The 17278-nt window shown below is 55.9% G+C and overlaps 1 protein-coding gene across 14 annotated transcripts in view; it reads left to right on the top strand.

Moving 5' to 3' along the window:
- Positions 1–17278, top strand: part of ATP2B2 (ATPase plasma membrane Ca2+ transporting 2) — a 367384-nt gene that overhangs the window by 346026 nt on the left and 4080 nt on the right. For 9 of the 14 annotated variants that reach the window (XM_045990363.1, XM_045990365.1, XM_045990358.1 and 6 more), the window contains 6 exons: positions 2264–2370; positions 2811–3002; positions 5525–5738; positions 7429–7640; positions 7800–7907; positions 9769–9951. In XM_045990363.1, the coding sequence (XP_045846319.1) occupies positions 2264–2370; positions 2811–3002; positions 5525–5738; positions 7429–7640; positions 7800–7907; positions 9769–9951 (1016 nt within the window). Of the gene's footprint in view, positions 1–2263; positions 2371–2810; positions 3003–5524; positions 5739–7428; positions 7641–7799; positions 7908–9768; positions 9952–11151; positions 11324–15176; positions 15232–17278 lie in introns of all 14 variants that reach the window. The other 5 variants (XM_045990367.1, XM_045990372.1, XM_045990371.1 and 2 more) reach the window with 3 other exon arrangements.

Raw genomic sequence — 17278 nt, 5'->3', positions numbered from 1 at the left:
GGTCATCGCTGGAGCATCTTGATTCCTCTCCCAATATGCTGCCCAAAGACATCAATGGAGACAGATCTGGCTTGGGGACAGAAACACAGCACCCCAGAACCACAGATACCAGAGCAGGAGGCGCCCCCAACCCATCCCCATTTCTTCGATGACTCATTCATTCAATTACTCATTCTCTTGATATGTGTTTCTGAAGTACCTACTACGTGCCAGGCCCTGCTCTTGGCAAACGTGGTCCTTCCCTCTTGGAATTCATGGTCCAGATTCCCCCCAGCAGACATTAAATAGATTTCCTTGCACAGACCTAGAGGTTGTATTGGTGGAAGAGAAGGGTAGGGCCCTCTGCTGGCCTCTCACTCAGGCTAGGGATGGATGCCACATCATAGGCCATCGAAGGTGGGTTGAGGGTCCAGGAGAAAGGGGGCAGAGAACTGCACTGTGAAAGACCTGAGGCAAAGATTTCCAGACACCTGGAAGAAGTAGAAGAAGCTCACTTGGCCAGGCAGGAGGAAAACTCAGCGCCTTCCCTGCTCTGGAGGAGCACGTAGGAAAGCGGAGGGAAGCAGGGGGAACAAAGGCATCAAATGCCCAGTAGACAGAGACTGGAGGCTGAGTCTTGCCCGGGAACTCAGACTGCTGCCAGTCAGGGGGAGCAGCCCAGGATGACTCCCGGAGCACATGGCCTTGGAGCTAGGCCTGAAGAGAGTGGAACTTGGACACATGCAAAGGGCTGGGGAATGGTTGGTGGCTACAAAGGCTTCTCAAGTCGGGGACCCTTTCCATCATCCCACGGATGCTGCTTGCCAGGCACAGCATAGGGAGAGACACATACCGGAGCTACAGTGATCTGATTAGGGCAGGTGAGGGTCCTCAGGGAGTCACAAAGACTTCTCCAGGAGAAGTGGCATCTGAGCTGAGACTACAGTTGTGGGACAGGCACAGCTAGCCGAGGGAAGAGCCTGGGGAGACGGGTGAGGGAGCCAGCTTTGCAGATAGTCATTCCTGTGACTGGAGCACAGATTGAGAACAGCCAGAGATGAGAGAAAATCAGAGAATGGGTGAAGCCTGACCACCATGGATTTTGAACTTTCTGATTAGAGCTAAGAACATGGAGGTCACCCTGACGCCAGTGTGGGTAGCGGTAGAATGACGCTCACCTGGGGAGGAAGGGACAGGACAGTCCTGGGGGAGGTGGGCAGGGGTCGAGAGAAATCCCAGCACTGATGTGCAGAATGGATGGGCAGCCTGGGGTTGGTGGGGAGCAGGGGGGATGTTGTTGGCACAGGGGGTCGGGACAGAGAAAAATGAAATTGTTCCTGTGGGATCTTGGAGCGGAATCTGCAGACATCAGTGATGGATGTGAGGTGTGGGGTAAGAGAGGCTTATGCCAAGAGTAACATTCAAATCTCTGTCCTGCCCATTAATCTGTCTTCTCAAACTCCACATGTGCCCAATGATGACACCCTTCACCTACTCTTTTCCACTGGCCCCAGCTCAGTGACCGGGCCACGTGCCATCTGTTTATTCTATTTGTTGAATATTTTCTTTTTATTTATTTTTTCTTTTTTAAAAGATTTTACTTATTTGAGAGAGAGAATGAGAGACAGAGAATGGGGTGGGAGTGGAGAGAAGCAGAGGGAGAGGGAGAAGCAGGCTCCCCACTGAGCGGGGAGCCCTATGCGGGACTCAGTCCCAGGACCCCAGGGTCATGACCTGAGCTGAAGCCAGATGCTTAATCGACTGAACCACGCAGGCTCTCCTGAATATTTTATTGAGGGTGAATGTCTGGAGAGAGGTCAAGGCCAGATGATGGATCAGGGGCCATTGGCAAATGGGACAGCCCAGGTCTCCTCAGGAGTGACTGAACCCCCAGGTACAAGGTGCTGAAGGAGCAGATGGTGGGAGAAGGGAGGAGCTCCTGGAACCCAGGCAGAGGGAGAGGCCTTTCCAGCTGGGGTGGTCACCCGTGTGGCCAAGGGCTGCAGAGAGTGAAGAGGGTGCTGGAGAGACCGTCAGGGCCCAGACCACAGAGGGCCACCAGCCAGCATGGGGCTCAGGTTCTCAACATCCCCAGCAGGTGCCAGCAGCTGTGGGCAAGCCTGGAGCTGGGAAGAGCCACAACAAGAGGGGGGGAGGTAGGGCAGGGGCCAGAGAGGAGGCTGGGCCCAGCCGGGGATCCTCCCAACAATCAGGGCCAGCCCCAGGCTGCCTCTGGCCCACAGAGTGTCCCAGGGCCCTGACACACTCCTGCCCTGCCCCACAGGCATCATCGATAGCACGCACACCGAGCAGCGGCAGGTGGTGGCCGTGACCGGGGACGGCACCAATGACGGGCCTGCACTCAAGAAGGCTGATGTGGGCTTCGCCATGGTAGGGGCAGCTGGCAGCGGGCCCCGGGGGTGGGACCTGGCAGGAGCTCCCAGGCAGGGGGTGTGGGCAACACAGCCTCAGACTGGCTGTGCGGGACTCCCGGTTCACACTCTGCTCACCCACCATCTACCTCACATGCCCAGTGCTCTCAAGGCTCAGCCCAGCCCCCAGGGTCTTCCTGGAAGGGTGGAAGAGGGCTCCCTGCCATGATGGCTGTGGGAGAGGACGGGCCAGGGAAAGGCTTCCTGAAGGCAGAGTTGGCCTTAGGGTACTGGGGCCGGGAGGAGAACATGCACACACACCCCATGTGGTCTGGCCGCACTGGGCAGCTGGGAGTATGCATGGGCGTATAGGACTGAGGGTGTGCAGGGCATGAGAACAGCATTGCTCGAGCTGTGCACCACCACCCAGCCGCCGCACACAGGCTCCTGTCCCCACAGGGCATCGCAGGCACGGACGTGGCCAAGGAGGCCTCAGACATCATCCTAACAGATGACAACTTCAGCAGCATCGTCAAGGCAGTGATGTGGGGCCGCAACGTCTATGACAGCATCTCCAAATTCCTGCAGTTCCAGCTGACGGTCAACGTGGTGGCTGTGATCGTGGCCTTCACGGGTGCCTGCATCACACAGGTGGGTCCTCCGGGGGGGCGGGCGCGGGGGTAGGCGGGCAGGATGGGGCATGCCAAAGCCTGGGGGAGCCCCTACCAAGGACCAGGAGTTGCATCACAGACCTCAGGCGCAAGCACCCGCCCAAGGAAATGAAGCTCAGCTTGGTGAGGGGCTGGCCCAAGGTCATCTGGCAAATAGGAGACGTCAATCCTCACCCACATGGCTGCCTGACCCAGTCACAGACCTGGTCCTCTCTCCAGGAGGCAGAAGAGGTCATCCTCGAAGAAAGGCAGAGCCCCCAAAGGGAGGCAGGGGCCAGGCAGGGCCCATGAGGCTACCAGCTGGGGGCAAGGAGCCAGCAGGGCCCTTGGGGGCCTTAGTCCCATCGGGAGTGTGGCTCTGAGGCCAGGTTGGGGCTCTTTGTCACTGGGAGAGGTAGTTGTCTGTCAAGATGACCATCTGGGGCCCCATCCCAAGCTCAGGGGAAGCCAGCCAGCAGGCCTGAATGTCTTCAGCCTCGCGTTTCCTCGCCCAGCCCCATGAGGCAGAAACTATGATAATCCCCATTTTACAGAAGCAGAAACTGAGGCTCAGAGACTGGACCAACCAGGGACCTGCCATTGTTCCTGCAGCCTCCTGCTTTCCCCTCGGGGCTGACCAGCCTGGTCTGGGGAGGAAAGGGCCAGTATTCTAAGGCCTCCTGGCAATCACATGGGTAGACAAGCTCCTAGGCAGAGAGGAGCCCCAGAAGCCCAGAAGGCAGCACTTCCCCCAGAGAGCTTTGTGGCCTTAGGAATGCTGCTCCCCTCTGCTGCATTCAGAGCCACTGGGGCCGCATGTGGCAGCACCCAGTACCCTATTCTGAGAGTCAGAGCTGTGAGGTGGCTGGTGGGTCCCTCTGCTGAAAGGACCCACTCCTGGTCTATGGATGAGAGACTCCCTCTAGTGGTGGCTCAGGGAACACTCCTACAGCACAGTCGCTCCTGCAAGGCTCCTTGGGGGACCCCACTGATGCCAGATGGGGAAACAGGTTCAAAGAAGACTACCAGTTTGCCTAAGGCTTTAGATTGAGTTGGTGGCAGGGCCATGCAGGATTTGATGGGGAGATGGGGGGCCCTGACCCCAAGGCACATGTCAACAGAGAAGGCTGATGAACAGGCAAAAGGTGCAGAGCACGGGGAAGGTGGCTGCTCTGGGGCACAGGTGGGAGAGGCAGCCTGGAGGAAGGGGCTCTGGTGAATCCAGGAGGTGAGTGAGTGTATGGGGTGCAAGCAGAGTGGGCCTCGGGGGCTGCACTAAGAAATGATAGAGGGGTGAAGAACTGCTTAGTTTAGGCTACTAGGATTACAGGGTCAGTGGGCTTCCTGAAGGAGGTGTTCCACCGTGGATGAAGCTAACACCAGAGGGGGAGGCCTGGGCTGGAGAGAGGGTGACACGAGGGAGAGATGGGCAACGCAAGCCAGGGGGACAGGTGTGGAGAGGAAAGCAGGGCTAAGGAAGGGGCCGTGGGCGGCACAGAGTTAAAAGACTGGGGAAGAGGAGCCCTGAGGGAGAGGGAATGTTCAAGGAGGAGGAGGACCAGGAGAGTGGGGTCAGGGGCCAGGAGGAAACTGGCCAGGCGAGGCAAGGAATTCAGTGAGAGGAGACTGGAAAATGCATCTCTCGACTGGTGACAGGAAAGGTGCTGGTGACCTTGGAGAAAGGGATTCAGGGGACATGGACAGGCCAAAGTCTGGCTGCCAAGGACAAGATACTTGGGGGTACAAGGGGACAGTAGATCAGCTCCTCGAGGCAGTGTGCCCCACATGATATGATTGTGCACTGAGCGGTATGACCATATGATCCCAGTCTCAGCCAGAGAGAGAAATGGAAGGATCCACACCAGAATGTGGATGCTGGTCGCCTGTAAGTCACAAGATCACTGACGAGTTTTAGCTTCCTTTGTTATTCCCTACTCACCTGAATTTTCTACCATGGATGTATGTTATTTCTGGAATCATAGATACACACAATAATTGCTTAAGGTAAAGTGGGATGATGAGGTAAGAAGGAACTAGGTAGTGGTAACAAGGGGACAGGGGTCATAGGCACTGTTGGTGGGACAACAGAGACCAGAGCCACGGATAGTGGAGGGGAAAGCAGCAGCAGGAGGCCGAGCAGACAGGATGTGTGCTGGAGACGAGAGAGAGCTTGGCCTTAGCCAGGAGAGATGTGTCCATGGGGGCTGAAGGGACGGACAGCACATGGTGGGGAAGTAGGAAGAAGGCAAGGAGCTGCTGACCATCAGGCCTGGAAGACCCAATTTTCTCCTTGGGGGAGAATGGTGGGCAGGTCTAGGCTGTTCTTCAGGGAAGGGAAGGCCCAGCAAACCTCAGGGTGCCTGTTCAGGAGCCCAGCGGACAGGCCAGCCGAAGGCAGACCCACTGGGCAGAGCCAGCTCAAGATGCCAGCAAGGAGCTGCTGAGGCCCACACCTGGACAGTGGTAGCAGCAGGTGCGGCCGGCCTCCCCCGTGACAGCCTCCCCCACCACTGCTGTCCCCAGGACTCCCCTCTGAAGGCCGTGCAGATGCTCTGGGTAAACCTCATCATGGACACGTTCGCCTCGCTGGCGCTGGCCACGGAGCCGCCCACCGAGACGCTGCTTCTGCGGAAGCCATATGGCCGCAACAAGCCCCTCATCTCACGGACCATGATGAAGAACATCCTGGGCCACGCCGTCTACCAGCTCACCCTCATCTTCACCCTTCTCTTTGTTGGTGAGTCCCCCACCAGCCTACCTGGGACGCCCTGGCCTGGACCCGGCGTTCTGGAGTCATACCTGCCCTCTTGTCTGCCAGCGAAGTCATAGGGGCCCGGGGCCATGCACTGAGTTGCTCAAGGTCACATATCAATTCTTGCGCAGAGCCGGGCCCTGTCTCAGGTCTGGCCAACCCCAAAGCCAGGGCTCTTCCACCGATGACAGCTCCAGGCACGGAGTACACACTAGGCAAGATGACACCCAGGTGCTGCTCTCTGCCCCTCACAACTGCCCTGGAGGGGCCCAAGTCTCTGGCCCCTTCCCTGTCCCATTCCTGCACCTCTCCGGCCCGTGCAGGCACCCTCACTGACCTCTCCTCGGGGAGGGAACAAACACCTGCAGAGCCGCCCATGATTTCCATAGCATTTTCCTTTAGGCTGTTTGCTTCGTTTAGGTCTTCCCCGCACTCAGCCAGGCAGGCGCCTGTCCCCATCACGCATTACCAGGAGTGCCCGGAGGCACACAGAGGTGAGGGGACCTGCCACTGGACTGAAGAGCCTGGATAAAGACTGGGTCTGGTTCCCTCGGGTGTTTCAGAGAGGACGCAGGCAAAGCGTACTCCTGGGTCACAGAGAGGCCCAGAGTGGGAAGGGGCTGGCTCACAGTCACACAGGGAGTCGGGGCCAGCCGGGAGTCCCCAGCCTGGGCAGGGCCCCTTCGCGTGAGGACCTGGGCTTTCAATGCCAACAGGCACTTGTCCTCAAGGTCTAGGGTACAGATGTGTATTGGGCATGGATCCTCTTGCTTAAAGGGCAGTCCTCTTACACAAACTTGGAAGGTGATGCATTGGCAGGACTATTGTCAAGGTTATCTTTAGAGTCTTCAAATAAGCCATGTAAATGCAAAACTAGGAGAGAAGGCTGCCGGGTAGGAGAGGAGAGGGGGGCAAGTTCCTGGTTTATATGCTGGCTTTTCCCTTGAGCACCTATTCTCAGCGGTCTTGGATTCAGCTAGACACCTCACACTCAGAAAACCCCAGAAGCCCTCCTGGCACCCGCTTAGAGAGCTTTGCCAAGAGACATAGGATGGCCTCAGGCTTGTCATCAGTGTGTGTCCACACAGCAACCGGGGAGCTACTCTCCACCCATCTTGTGATAACTCAAGTACAAGAGAATGAGGCCATGGGACTGGAGCCAGCCTGGCCTAGATGCCCCGGCCTCCACATAGCAATCGATATGTCCTAGAAGAGCTCCAGAAGCTCCCAGGGGTCTCAGCAAGGGCCACAGTCAGTTACAAGAACCATCACTTACAGGGGAGCCCAAGGCCATGGCCTCCCACCAGGGATTCCAGGTTCACAACCCATCCTCCCAGTCTTCCCAGTCCAGATGAGTTTGCCAGCTGGAGGTCAATTTCATAAATGGTGTCACCTGACAGGACAGGTTAAGGCATTCCACCTTTAACAGGTTTCCACAGAAAAGCAGAATAAGGTTCACCCAATGTCTCTCTCCCTAGAGAAGAAAGGGCTTTGTCATCCCTCCACGCACACTAGGGACCACCCAACAGTGCAGCCCCCGCCCAACCCCGGTATCCAGAGCGCTGCCTCTGTCTCCGCCTGACCCACCAGGCTATGCAGAGGAGGCCCCCACTCAGGGCCCAGTGTCTCCCCCAGCAAGGCCCTCAGCCCCGCTCCCGCCCTCTCGGCTTGGCAGGTGAGAAGATGTTCCAGATCGACAGTGGGAGGAATGCACCCCTGCATTCACCGCCCTCGGAGCACTACACCATCATCTTCAACACCTTCGTCATGATGCAGCTCTTCAATGAGATCAACGCCCGCAAGATCCACGGCGAGCGGAATGTCTTCGATGGAATCTTCCGGAACCCTATTTTCTGCACCATTGTGCTGGGCACTTTTGCTATCCAGGTAGCCAGGCCCCCACCTCATCTGGGCCGGGGTGGGCAGTGAGCAGCCGGAGCCCCTTGGCTGTGCTCTGCGAGCCCAGACCCCCTGAGTTGGCCCCTGACTCACTCTCTGTGTCTCTCCCCCTCTCTTTCTGTCCCTGTGCACCCCTTTGACCTCCAGATAGTGATTGTGCAGTTTGGGGGGAAGCCGTTCAGCTGCTCTCCTCTGCAGCTGGACCAGTGGATGTGGTGCATATTCATCGGACTGGGAGAGCTTGTCTGGGGCCAGGTAAGCTCCAGGGGGGTTGTAAGAGCTGGACCAGGAATCCTCCAGTCCCAAGAATGGGTCCTGGCTCTGCCATGGACTCGGTGTCTGACCCTAAACAAGGCCCTCTCCATCTCTGGGCATCTGAGCAATGGGGATTGGCCCAGGTGCCACATACTGGTCTTTAGGGTACCACCACTGTGATTTTTGCCTTATGTCTACATACCTCTGAACATATTATTTGTTTGATAGTTTCTTTCAATCAAACCAGTTTTTTATTGAAATTTGTTTCAAAAGGTAGCTTTATATTATTAACATGATTAGAAAATCAGTATCATTTGTCATAAAGAGAAGGTAACAAAATAAAATAATAACATAATGAGAGCAATGTTATTAAACGCTAACTCGATGTCATGGCCTGAAAAGGCCGAGAGCCTGAAGCCAGCTTGTTGTTTAAGAGGATAATTAGTAAGTGGTATGACACCAAGCAGATTCCTTAAGAGAGCTCCGAGGAAATGTAGGAGGAATGAGCTCTGCCTTGGCTCTGAGCGACGCAGTGCTGGGTCTGACATCCTCTCCCACTTGGGGGAAACCGTGGGCTGGATGCTCTGTGGGGGCCCTTCCAGCTGTGTCCCAGAACATTCTCCCACCAGTTCCCTTCCCTACTTTTGCCCAAATCCTAGGCATGTGTGCGTACACGTGCACACATACACACACACACGCACGCACGCACACACCCCTTGCCAGCACTCACTACTTGCAGGCTGACCAGCATGCAGTGCTTGTTAGAAGTACCTGGAGCCAGATCTGGGTCAAAGGGTCTCTATTTCCAAGATGCTCCCTCTTCCAGCTAGTGGGAGCCCCAAATGGCCTGAGACATTTTCTTTGTCTTCAAGCTGTTCCAGACTTGAGTGGAAAGTTGCAGTAGCAGAAATTAACTAGAAGATAGGAAGAAATTTTAGTTTCATCCAAAAGGTCCTTCTTGAAACTTTGGAGCTTCTTTGGAAAGTTGATAAACTAGATTTGACTTAGCGAGCCCATCCCCTGGGCACCCGTAGAGCCAGGCCGTCTTTATCCGCCTGGCACCCACACCTTCAGGGAACTCTTGGCATCCGGGAGAGCAGACTCCTAATGCCCGAGGATGATGCCAGGGGGCAATGCTCAAACCTCCAGGGAACCCATGAGTCTGTATGCAGGCCAGCCTTCATCTGTCCCTACAGGATATGAAAGGAGCCTCTGATCTCTGCCACCTCAACCTCCCCATAGAGCCTCGCTTTCACACCTCGGCCCCACGGACAAGTCCTTTGGAGGGTGATTAAGGATAAAAGCATATCCCCTACTCATACTTCCTCTCATTTCTGGGAGGACAACCATTCCCAGAGTCCCAGGACTGGCTGCCCCATGGTACCCAGACCCTGCACCTCTGTTGCCCACACTCAGGTATCACAGGACCCAGTGATCAGCAGGAAGGCGCCCAGGGACCTGAGGACCAGCTGTGGGCCAGGTTCATGCGCAGCAACTTAGACACACCATCTTGCTTAATCCTCAAACTCTAAGAATCCCCCCCCCAGCTTTACAGATGGGAAAACCAGAGCTCAGAGAAGTTAAATGACTTACCCAAGGTCACATGACCTAGAAGGTCTGGGGTATTCAAGGTCACGCCTGTCCAACTCCTGAAGGCCAAGATTTTCCACTGTGCCCCCAACCCTGGATGGCTGAGTGAATTACAAAGCAAATCAATAAGAATTATAAAAGATGGGATTGAGGTACAGGTAGGATGAGTTAAGGCACAGGCAGACCAAAACTAAGTGGGGAGGGGGGGCAGGTTGGGGAGGAGGCCACCAGAGGGACAGCCCCCATCACCCTGACGCTGGACCCCCTGCAGGTCATCGCTACCATCCCGACCAGCAGGCTCAAGTTCCTAAAGGAGGCGGGCAGGCTCACGCAGAAGGAGGAGATCCCGGAGGAGGAGCTCAATGAGGATGTGGAGGAGATAGACCACGCTGAGAGGGAGCTGCGGCGAGGCCAGATCCTGTGGTTCCGAGGCCTTAATCGGATCCAGACCCAGGTACAGGAGGCTCCTGGGGCTGGGTCACACCTAGCCAGGGCGGGCGGGGGATGGAGGTGGGCGTGCTCCGTGCCACCCCACAGGCCTGCAGAGACGGGGCTCCGGCTCTGCTCTCTCACTTCGCCAGCCTTCGGTACACCCTCGCTCCCCACATGCACGCTCCTGTGGCTGCTAAAGAAGCTGCAGCCTCCTCAGGAAACTTCCATCTCACCCCCCAGACCAGCGAGGGCTCAGCCTGGGGGTCACACCCCCCCATGGGTTTCCGGGGGAATGCCCCTCAGTGGGGAGGGGGCCTGAGTGCTGAGGTGAGTGTGGGGCTCCGGTCAGGGGTGTGGAGCAGCCACCAGGAGGGGTGGTGCAGGGCTGGACAGGAGTCAGTGTGAGGCCAAGGCCAACCCCAGAGTCTCCCGGGCCCGGGCATCAGCCTGCAAGATCCGGGCATCTCTGCACATGTGGACATATTCCCCACCAGGACCTTCAGACCCTGCCCTCCAAGCCCCCGCCACTGTGTCACAGCCACTCTGGGTTTTCCCCGTGCCTACACAGACACGTACGTGCGCGGCAGGGCACACATGCCAAGCACATGTGGGATGGGTTTCTTCCCAGCCCCCCCACACACAGGCCACACGCTGTCACGTAGCCCTCTGCCCGGGCTGGAGTTCTAATCCAGGCTGTGTGTTCACAGCCCAGTGGGATGAGGGACACAGGGGACTAGGAAAGTAAGAGAGGGTGGGCCTCTTGCCCAGACTGCACCTAGGTAACCAAGAGTAGCTTGCCTGGGCTGCTTCACGCCCACAGGGCACTCCTGAACATTTCCTCATTGGCATTCACAGCCCCCCCCCCGGTTTTAGGGGTGACCGAGGTTCAGAAGACAGCCCTCTCGGAGAGCTGGGGTGGGGGGCGGGGCAGGTGTCCCACCCAGAGCCTCCTGACACAGCCAGGCTTCTCCTCCCGCAATGAGAACCCCAGCACGCAGCCCTTGTGGCCAGCCCTCCCCAGCACTCTGGGGCCTACAGAGGGGCCTGGCACCAAGCAGACGTCTTTCAGAGCCTTTGAGTGTGTCTGGTAGTCTTTGTTTGATTTAAGTCACGTTGTCGTTGTCACCGTGGCTGCGGCTGTGCTCGTGCCGTTGCGCCTGTCAGTCGTGTAGCTGTGTGTCCGTTCTTCTCGCAACTTGTCTCGTTCTCTCCTCCGTTGCAGATTGAAGTAGTCAATACTTTCAAGAGCGGGGCCTCCTTTCAGGGAGCCCTGCGGAGACAGTCCTCCGTCACCAGCCAGAGCCAGGACGTAGCCAATCTCTCTAGCCCTAGTCGCGTGTCGTTGTCCAATGCTCTTTCCTCTCCGACCAGCCTTCCTCCTGCTGCAGCTGGGCGTGAGTGTGAATCCTTACTGCCTCGGGCGCCACCGACGCCAGTGCTGGGCGGGCAGGGGCCGGGGCACCAAGGACATGGGGGGCAGTCGCTCATGGCGAGGCCCAGGGGGCTGAGGGGACACCATCATTGAGGAGGGTCCCCGTTGGTCAGGAGAGCATAGCCAGTCATGGGGTGGCCGTCCCTTGGTGGGCCAGGGTTGGCTGGGGTCAGGGTCAGGGGCTTAACCATTCAGCTAGGGGGTCATGAAGGTCAAAAGTGGCCAAAAAGATCTGGGTCAGTCAAGAATTGGCATCTGGTGGGGAGTTTACAGTGATCAAATGCTCTAGCCCACCAGAGGGTCACAGCGGCCAAGGGGGGGCAGTCAGCCAGGACAGCAAAGAGTATGCCAATTGGTCTAGTGCCATACTTAGACAGGAAAAGCCTGGCCTACAAGGCCAAGGTCAAAGTTGGCCAGGAGATCAGAGTCTCACAGTTAGTTACGCAAAGGGTTACTATGGGTCAAGGCCATCAGGGATCCCAGTCAGTCACAGTGGGGTCCAGCCAAGTGAGGGGTCACTATTGATCAGAGGTCCCAATGGGCGAGGAGTCCCAGGCCACCAAGGAGATCACACCCTGAAGGCCCCAGCCACAGTAGTTCAGAACCCTCTGCCTTCTTCCCTTATCCATCCGATGGCATTAGCTCCCTTACACACTGCTACCCCACCCGCTGAAGGTCTGACCCCTTCCTAGAGAGGACAGGGCTTCTTACCCATTCAGCTTGACCTCAGGCAGAAAACAGTGAACAGGCTTCACTTCTTGGCCGGGTGTCGGCAGGCCCTGAGGGATCTGGTCCAACCCATGGTTTCCTGCCCTTCCTCATCTGAAGGGTAGCAGGGACTCTGGCCCCCTCCATCTTCTCCCTCCTGCCAAGCTCACCTTCTCATGCCACCACTTCTGACCTGGATCTCTCATCTCTGGCCTATCTAGATCTTTCTGAACCCCTCCATAGCTTCTGGCCCCAGAGGGAATAAGAAGTTTCTATTTACCACCTACCTTCCTTACCTTGTCTCCAGTCAGCCCCTCCCAAACAGCGGGGGAGCCCCTAGTCCTGGTCTTCTCAGATTGCCACAATGTGTATGTCCCAGCCCTCAAGCTTTTGATGAGGAATGGGCTCTGGGTTTCAGCTCTCCAAACTTTATACAGTGCCTGTACCCCTATCCAAACAGAGTACACTCACTGCACACATCCCCTCCCACTGAGCAGGAGAGGACCTGCGTGCCAGGTGGGAACTGGGCCACCTGAGCCCTCTGATGGGAAACACTAGCCACAGAGAGCCTATTGCTGGTCTATGCTCATGTCCCGTGATTGTTCAGGGGGTGCAGCCCTGCCAGGTAGGCAGGGTAACAGGGACATGGCAGAAAAGGGAAGAAATGCCCTTCTGGGTTCATTCATAGCACAAACACCCAGGGATGGGGAGACCAGGCAACCCAAGGTGAAATGGAGATCTGTTTGAGCAGACAGGGTCCAAGTCACATTTCCGTGACAGCCTCTAGGAAGGCACTGCCGGGTTTTCTCAGGGCAGGAAACACTTTGGTCCCATCCTGCCCCTACCCCCTGCAGCAGAGAGCCTCACTGAGCTGACCTCCTCCTGCATCCACTTAGCCCTGGCTTTGCTCAGCACCACCAACTGTCTTGAAGTCCAAGGACCAAGTGTTCCAGTCTGGAGGTGCCTGGCTGGCTCAGCTGGTAGAGCACACAACTCGATCCCAGTTCGAGTATAGAGATCACTTTAAAAAGGGGGGGGGGGGGGGAGGTGGTTCCAGTCTGGAGAGTCTCTGAGGAAAGAAACCATTTCTTTGGGTTCCTGCCATCCCTCCTGGTGACTCCCACATCCCTCTGGCTGGATCTGACCTCTTTGAGGCACGGTGCTTCACACTGGCCACAGCCAGAGCCTGCCTGGCTTTTCTGGGCACACAGGCAGACTTTGGAAGTCTTCCCATGGCTTAGCCCCACACCTTAGTTCTCACAGCCTAGAGAAGGAGCTCGGTCACCTCAAACCTGGGCAACATCATTCTCACCTTTTCTTCTGTCCTTTATAAAACCATTCAACAAGGCCAGTCAAGTGACACCCAGTTCTCAAGACTCCTTCTTCAGAGACTACATCCACATCTGCCCACCCTCCATTCTCTCTGAGGCCCCAAAGGGGCTGGCCAGGCCTGACCCCCTCATCCAGCTGCCACCTTGCCTCCTTGAGTATCTCGTATTCCTACCCTCTATTGGAGAATCTAGACTGTAATTTGGGGTGTATTGTGGGAGCCTGACCATCCCCCAGCCAAGAGTACTGGTTCCAAAGGGGAATCCCCCAAAATAGCTTCAACACGCACATTTTGATCAAGACAGTCACAGTGCGAACTCTCACTGAAAACTCCCAGTTCCTCCCTCACCTGAATATTTGCTATAACACAGCATCTCCTCTGTTCTCCAAGGATTCTGAGGGCCCTCTAGTTACCAGGCAGGGTCTCTTCAGGAGTCCAAGGCTTTTCTCCCACACGGGGAGGTGTGACACCAGTAGCCGGGAGTCAGAGAAACAGTTCTGGATTGGGTGGGCTGGAGAGGTAGGCTGCCTCCCACGCAGGCAGGGGCTTCTTCCTAGGGATTCTCCAGCAGAGGACGGTTTCCCTGTGCATGCTGAACCCAAGACACCTGGGATCTTATACCCTAGAAGGAGTTAGACCACCGTCCCCTGGGTGGCCAAGAGCTGACCACCAAGGTCTGTGGTGGGGCAGACTTCTGACCCATGACCTTGGGGTGAGGAGCCCCAACCATCCCTCCCCTGGTACCACTGTGAGGTGGAGGGCCCCAGGCGGACAGGTGCATGCGGTGATGTGACAGGCAGGTCAGACTCCCATCCAGAATGTTTGGGAGGGAACTCTGTTCCACACTCTTGCTTTCTTCTTCTGACTGACGCAAAAGTGAGTTTGTTTTTTCCCCCCGAAACTTAAAGGCACATCCCTGAGGCCTTATACTTGAGCCCCACTCAACATTTTCCAAAGTAGTTCCCCCATCCTTCACTTCGCATATGCCTCACCAGGGAAATAGGAGGGAGGATCTGCCGATACACCCATTTCACTGAGAAAGGCACTGAGGCTCAGAGGACTGGACTGACTTGGCCGCGATCACACAAGTGAGTGGCAAGGGGTCTGACTCCGAGGTGCCTCATTTTCCTTACCATCCCACACCACTTTCCAGACAAGTCTATAGCCCTGGAGCCTGCAGGGGTTGAATTTCCATTCCAGAACCAGTGCCCATGCCTACAGCCTCACAAAGTGGAAAGGGGTCCATCCTCTGGGCTCTAGAAGGCCATGAAAGCTGTTTCTCTGCTGGAGTCTCTGCCAGCCTGGCCGGGACTGGGAAGAAGGGCACCTTCCAGCTCTGTAACCCGAAGCCAAGCCCCCTGCCGCTCCCGCTTATACCCCTCAAGCAACTAACACCTCTCAAACCACTTTTGTATTTAGCAAGTTTGTAGCAGGCTCTGTGTTGGTCAGCGAAGGTCCTCCTCCTTCGAACCAACCAGGCCAAGCAAGCACAAGAGACTCCTAACCCAGAACTGGCCACTTCCTGGCCACTACCACCCAGGGGGCATCTCTGGCTGCCATGCCCCCTTTCCCCTCCTGATTCCAAGGACGGCTAGGGCAAGGAGTGCGCATCTCTTAAGGGGAGAGATGAAGAAGGAAAGAAAAGAAAGCTGTGCCTCTCATTAGCGTTTTGGTAACGAACTTAGTGCAATCTTGGGTTGGCGAGAAAATGGCTTGCTTCTGGGGTGGGGCCTAGACCTCTCCACTGTCTGAATATTCCATGTGTTTGTTTCCCTAGAGGGCTAGAGAACCCTGGAGACAGAGTTCAGCAAGAGAGAGTGAAATTAAAAGAGGTTGTGAGTCTTTAACCTTGAGCCTGAAATGAATGTGAATCAATCCCAGACTCTTGGCTTCCCTGAAGCCGGGTAAACATTCGAGTATGTCGAACCGTCCCAGCCTGTCCCAGCCCAGGGCCGGTGCGTTCCCTCAGAGCCTTCCAAGAGGGACATGGGTCTCCTGCTCCCTTTGTGCTGATGAAACCACAGTGTCGGAACTCCCACAGGCCGGGTCCTTTCCCCTCTCCCATCCCCCCATACCCAAGTGCAGCTTCTGCCCCAAAATCTCACTTTAGGTTAGGCAGCGATGGGAGGCGGAAGAGCTTTTTTTCTTCCCATATTTTTTTCATTTCAGCCGCGGAGAGAACCGAAGTGGACACTTGAGATGACCGTGGTGGGGTGTCCCGAAAGTCTTGTCCCCACAGTCTTGTCCAGAGTAGTTCATTCTTTCTGTTGTCTCCATGCCAGGGGGAGGGCAAGGGGCCTGCATCTCATTGTGTGTCGTCCCCTCTGCATTTTCAGTCACATGATAGGGTCCCACCACCATCCCTCCTCCTCCTACCACCTTATTGCAATTCAGCCTCAGAACACACCAGACACTAGGCTGGACAGTTACAGTGGCGATGCTTCCCATTTGACAGATAAGAAAGTTGAGGCCCATGACCCTTTTTTGTTGGTTTCACTTAATCAAGGGTGTAATGGCCTGCTCATCAGGAGATCAGAATATTTAATTATCACTACAGAGCCACGAGCAGGGAATCCAGGGAGAACGAGACCCCCGAGCAGTCAAATGGCTATCACAGTAGTCTGCTGGCTCTCGCTTGGTGCCTGATGCCTCTTATTTAAAGCATGATTCCAACAAGCAGGGTCCCCCGGAGTCCCCAGCCCACAGCACATAAGAGGGAAAAGGGACAGAGGTGCTTTTGAGCAAACAAGGAAAAGTCAGAACGAATAATGATGGCTGACAAAGAGAGAAACATAGATATATAGATATATATCTCAAAACTCCATGGTCTTCCAGAAGACCAAAAGGATTACTGACCAACTTAAAGTTAAATTCTTCTCTGTGTACACTAAATCAAAAGGCATTCCTGTGCTGTAGAAACACTTCCCATGGAAAGAGCCCAATAAGCCCACGCCAGGACACGTAAAACCATCAGCCATCTAGAAAATTCACTTCCATGGACAGGGCTTTCCCCACTGTGCCCCACCAACAAGACACCCCTGGGTTTAGCTGAGAGGTCCACAGATCCTGGTACCACAAGGGCCTCCCCACAAGAACCCCACTGGTTCTCTGCCCCCCCATCCCACCCCACCCCACCCCTGCCTCAGGCCTGTAGTATGGAGGTTCCCACTGCTCTATAGGGAGGGCTGTGAGCGCACCCTCCACTCCACGGCCAACTTGTCTGAGGCTCTGCTCCTTGGAGGCACTGAAGCTGCCTTGTATTCCCCCTGCCACCGCCTCCACTCTGAGTTGGGGCTAGGAAGAGAGGAGGAAATACCTTTGTCCCGACTCCCATCTGCCTCTTGATGACCGGTCCAGCTTCCCCCTCCCAGGAGTCTGGAGAAAGGGACCCCTCTCTCCAACACGAGGGTCCTGTTCCTCTGCACCCCGTGAGGCAGGGCAGAGGACAACCAGTGAGGCAGCGTGTCTTGTCCACGGTTAAAGCATCAAAAGTAGCAGAGCCAGGACTCAGACTCGAGTCTCCCTGACTACAAGTCCAGTGCTCTTTCCACTAGTCTGGAAGACCTGATGTCCAACCTCCTTTCGCTCTTCAGAAAACCATGAGTTCCAACTAAGACAAAGAAAGTGAAAGAATGTACTTTTTTGTGCCTCAGGTCCACAGCCTCTAGAATCCCACCCAGGGCTGGGTTTGGCCATCTGATTCTGGCCTCCTTTGGGGGGGGTTGTGTTTTCAAAGCACAAACAAAGAAATAAAATGCTTCAGGAAATAAGAGACCCCCAAAGTCAACTCCAATGACTGGCCAGGGCTTTGAGTCTATACTCGAGTGTTTACCTCCCAAATGCATGAAGGAAAGAAACGTTGGGTACAAAGACCTCCGT

This window comes from Meles meles, chromosome 20, assembly GCF_922984935.1.
Source record: "Meles meles chromosome 20, mMelMel3.1 paternal haplotype, whole genome shotgun sequence".
In the NCBI taxonomy this organism is placed as follows: domain Eukaryota; kingdom Metazoa; phylum Chordata; class Mammalia; order Carnivora; family Mustelidae; genus Meles; species Meles meles.
Note: the sequence above shows the minus strand (reverse complement) of the source record. Positions and strands in the feature narration are given on the sequence as shown.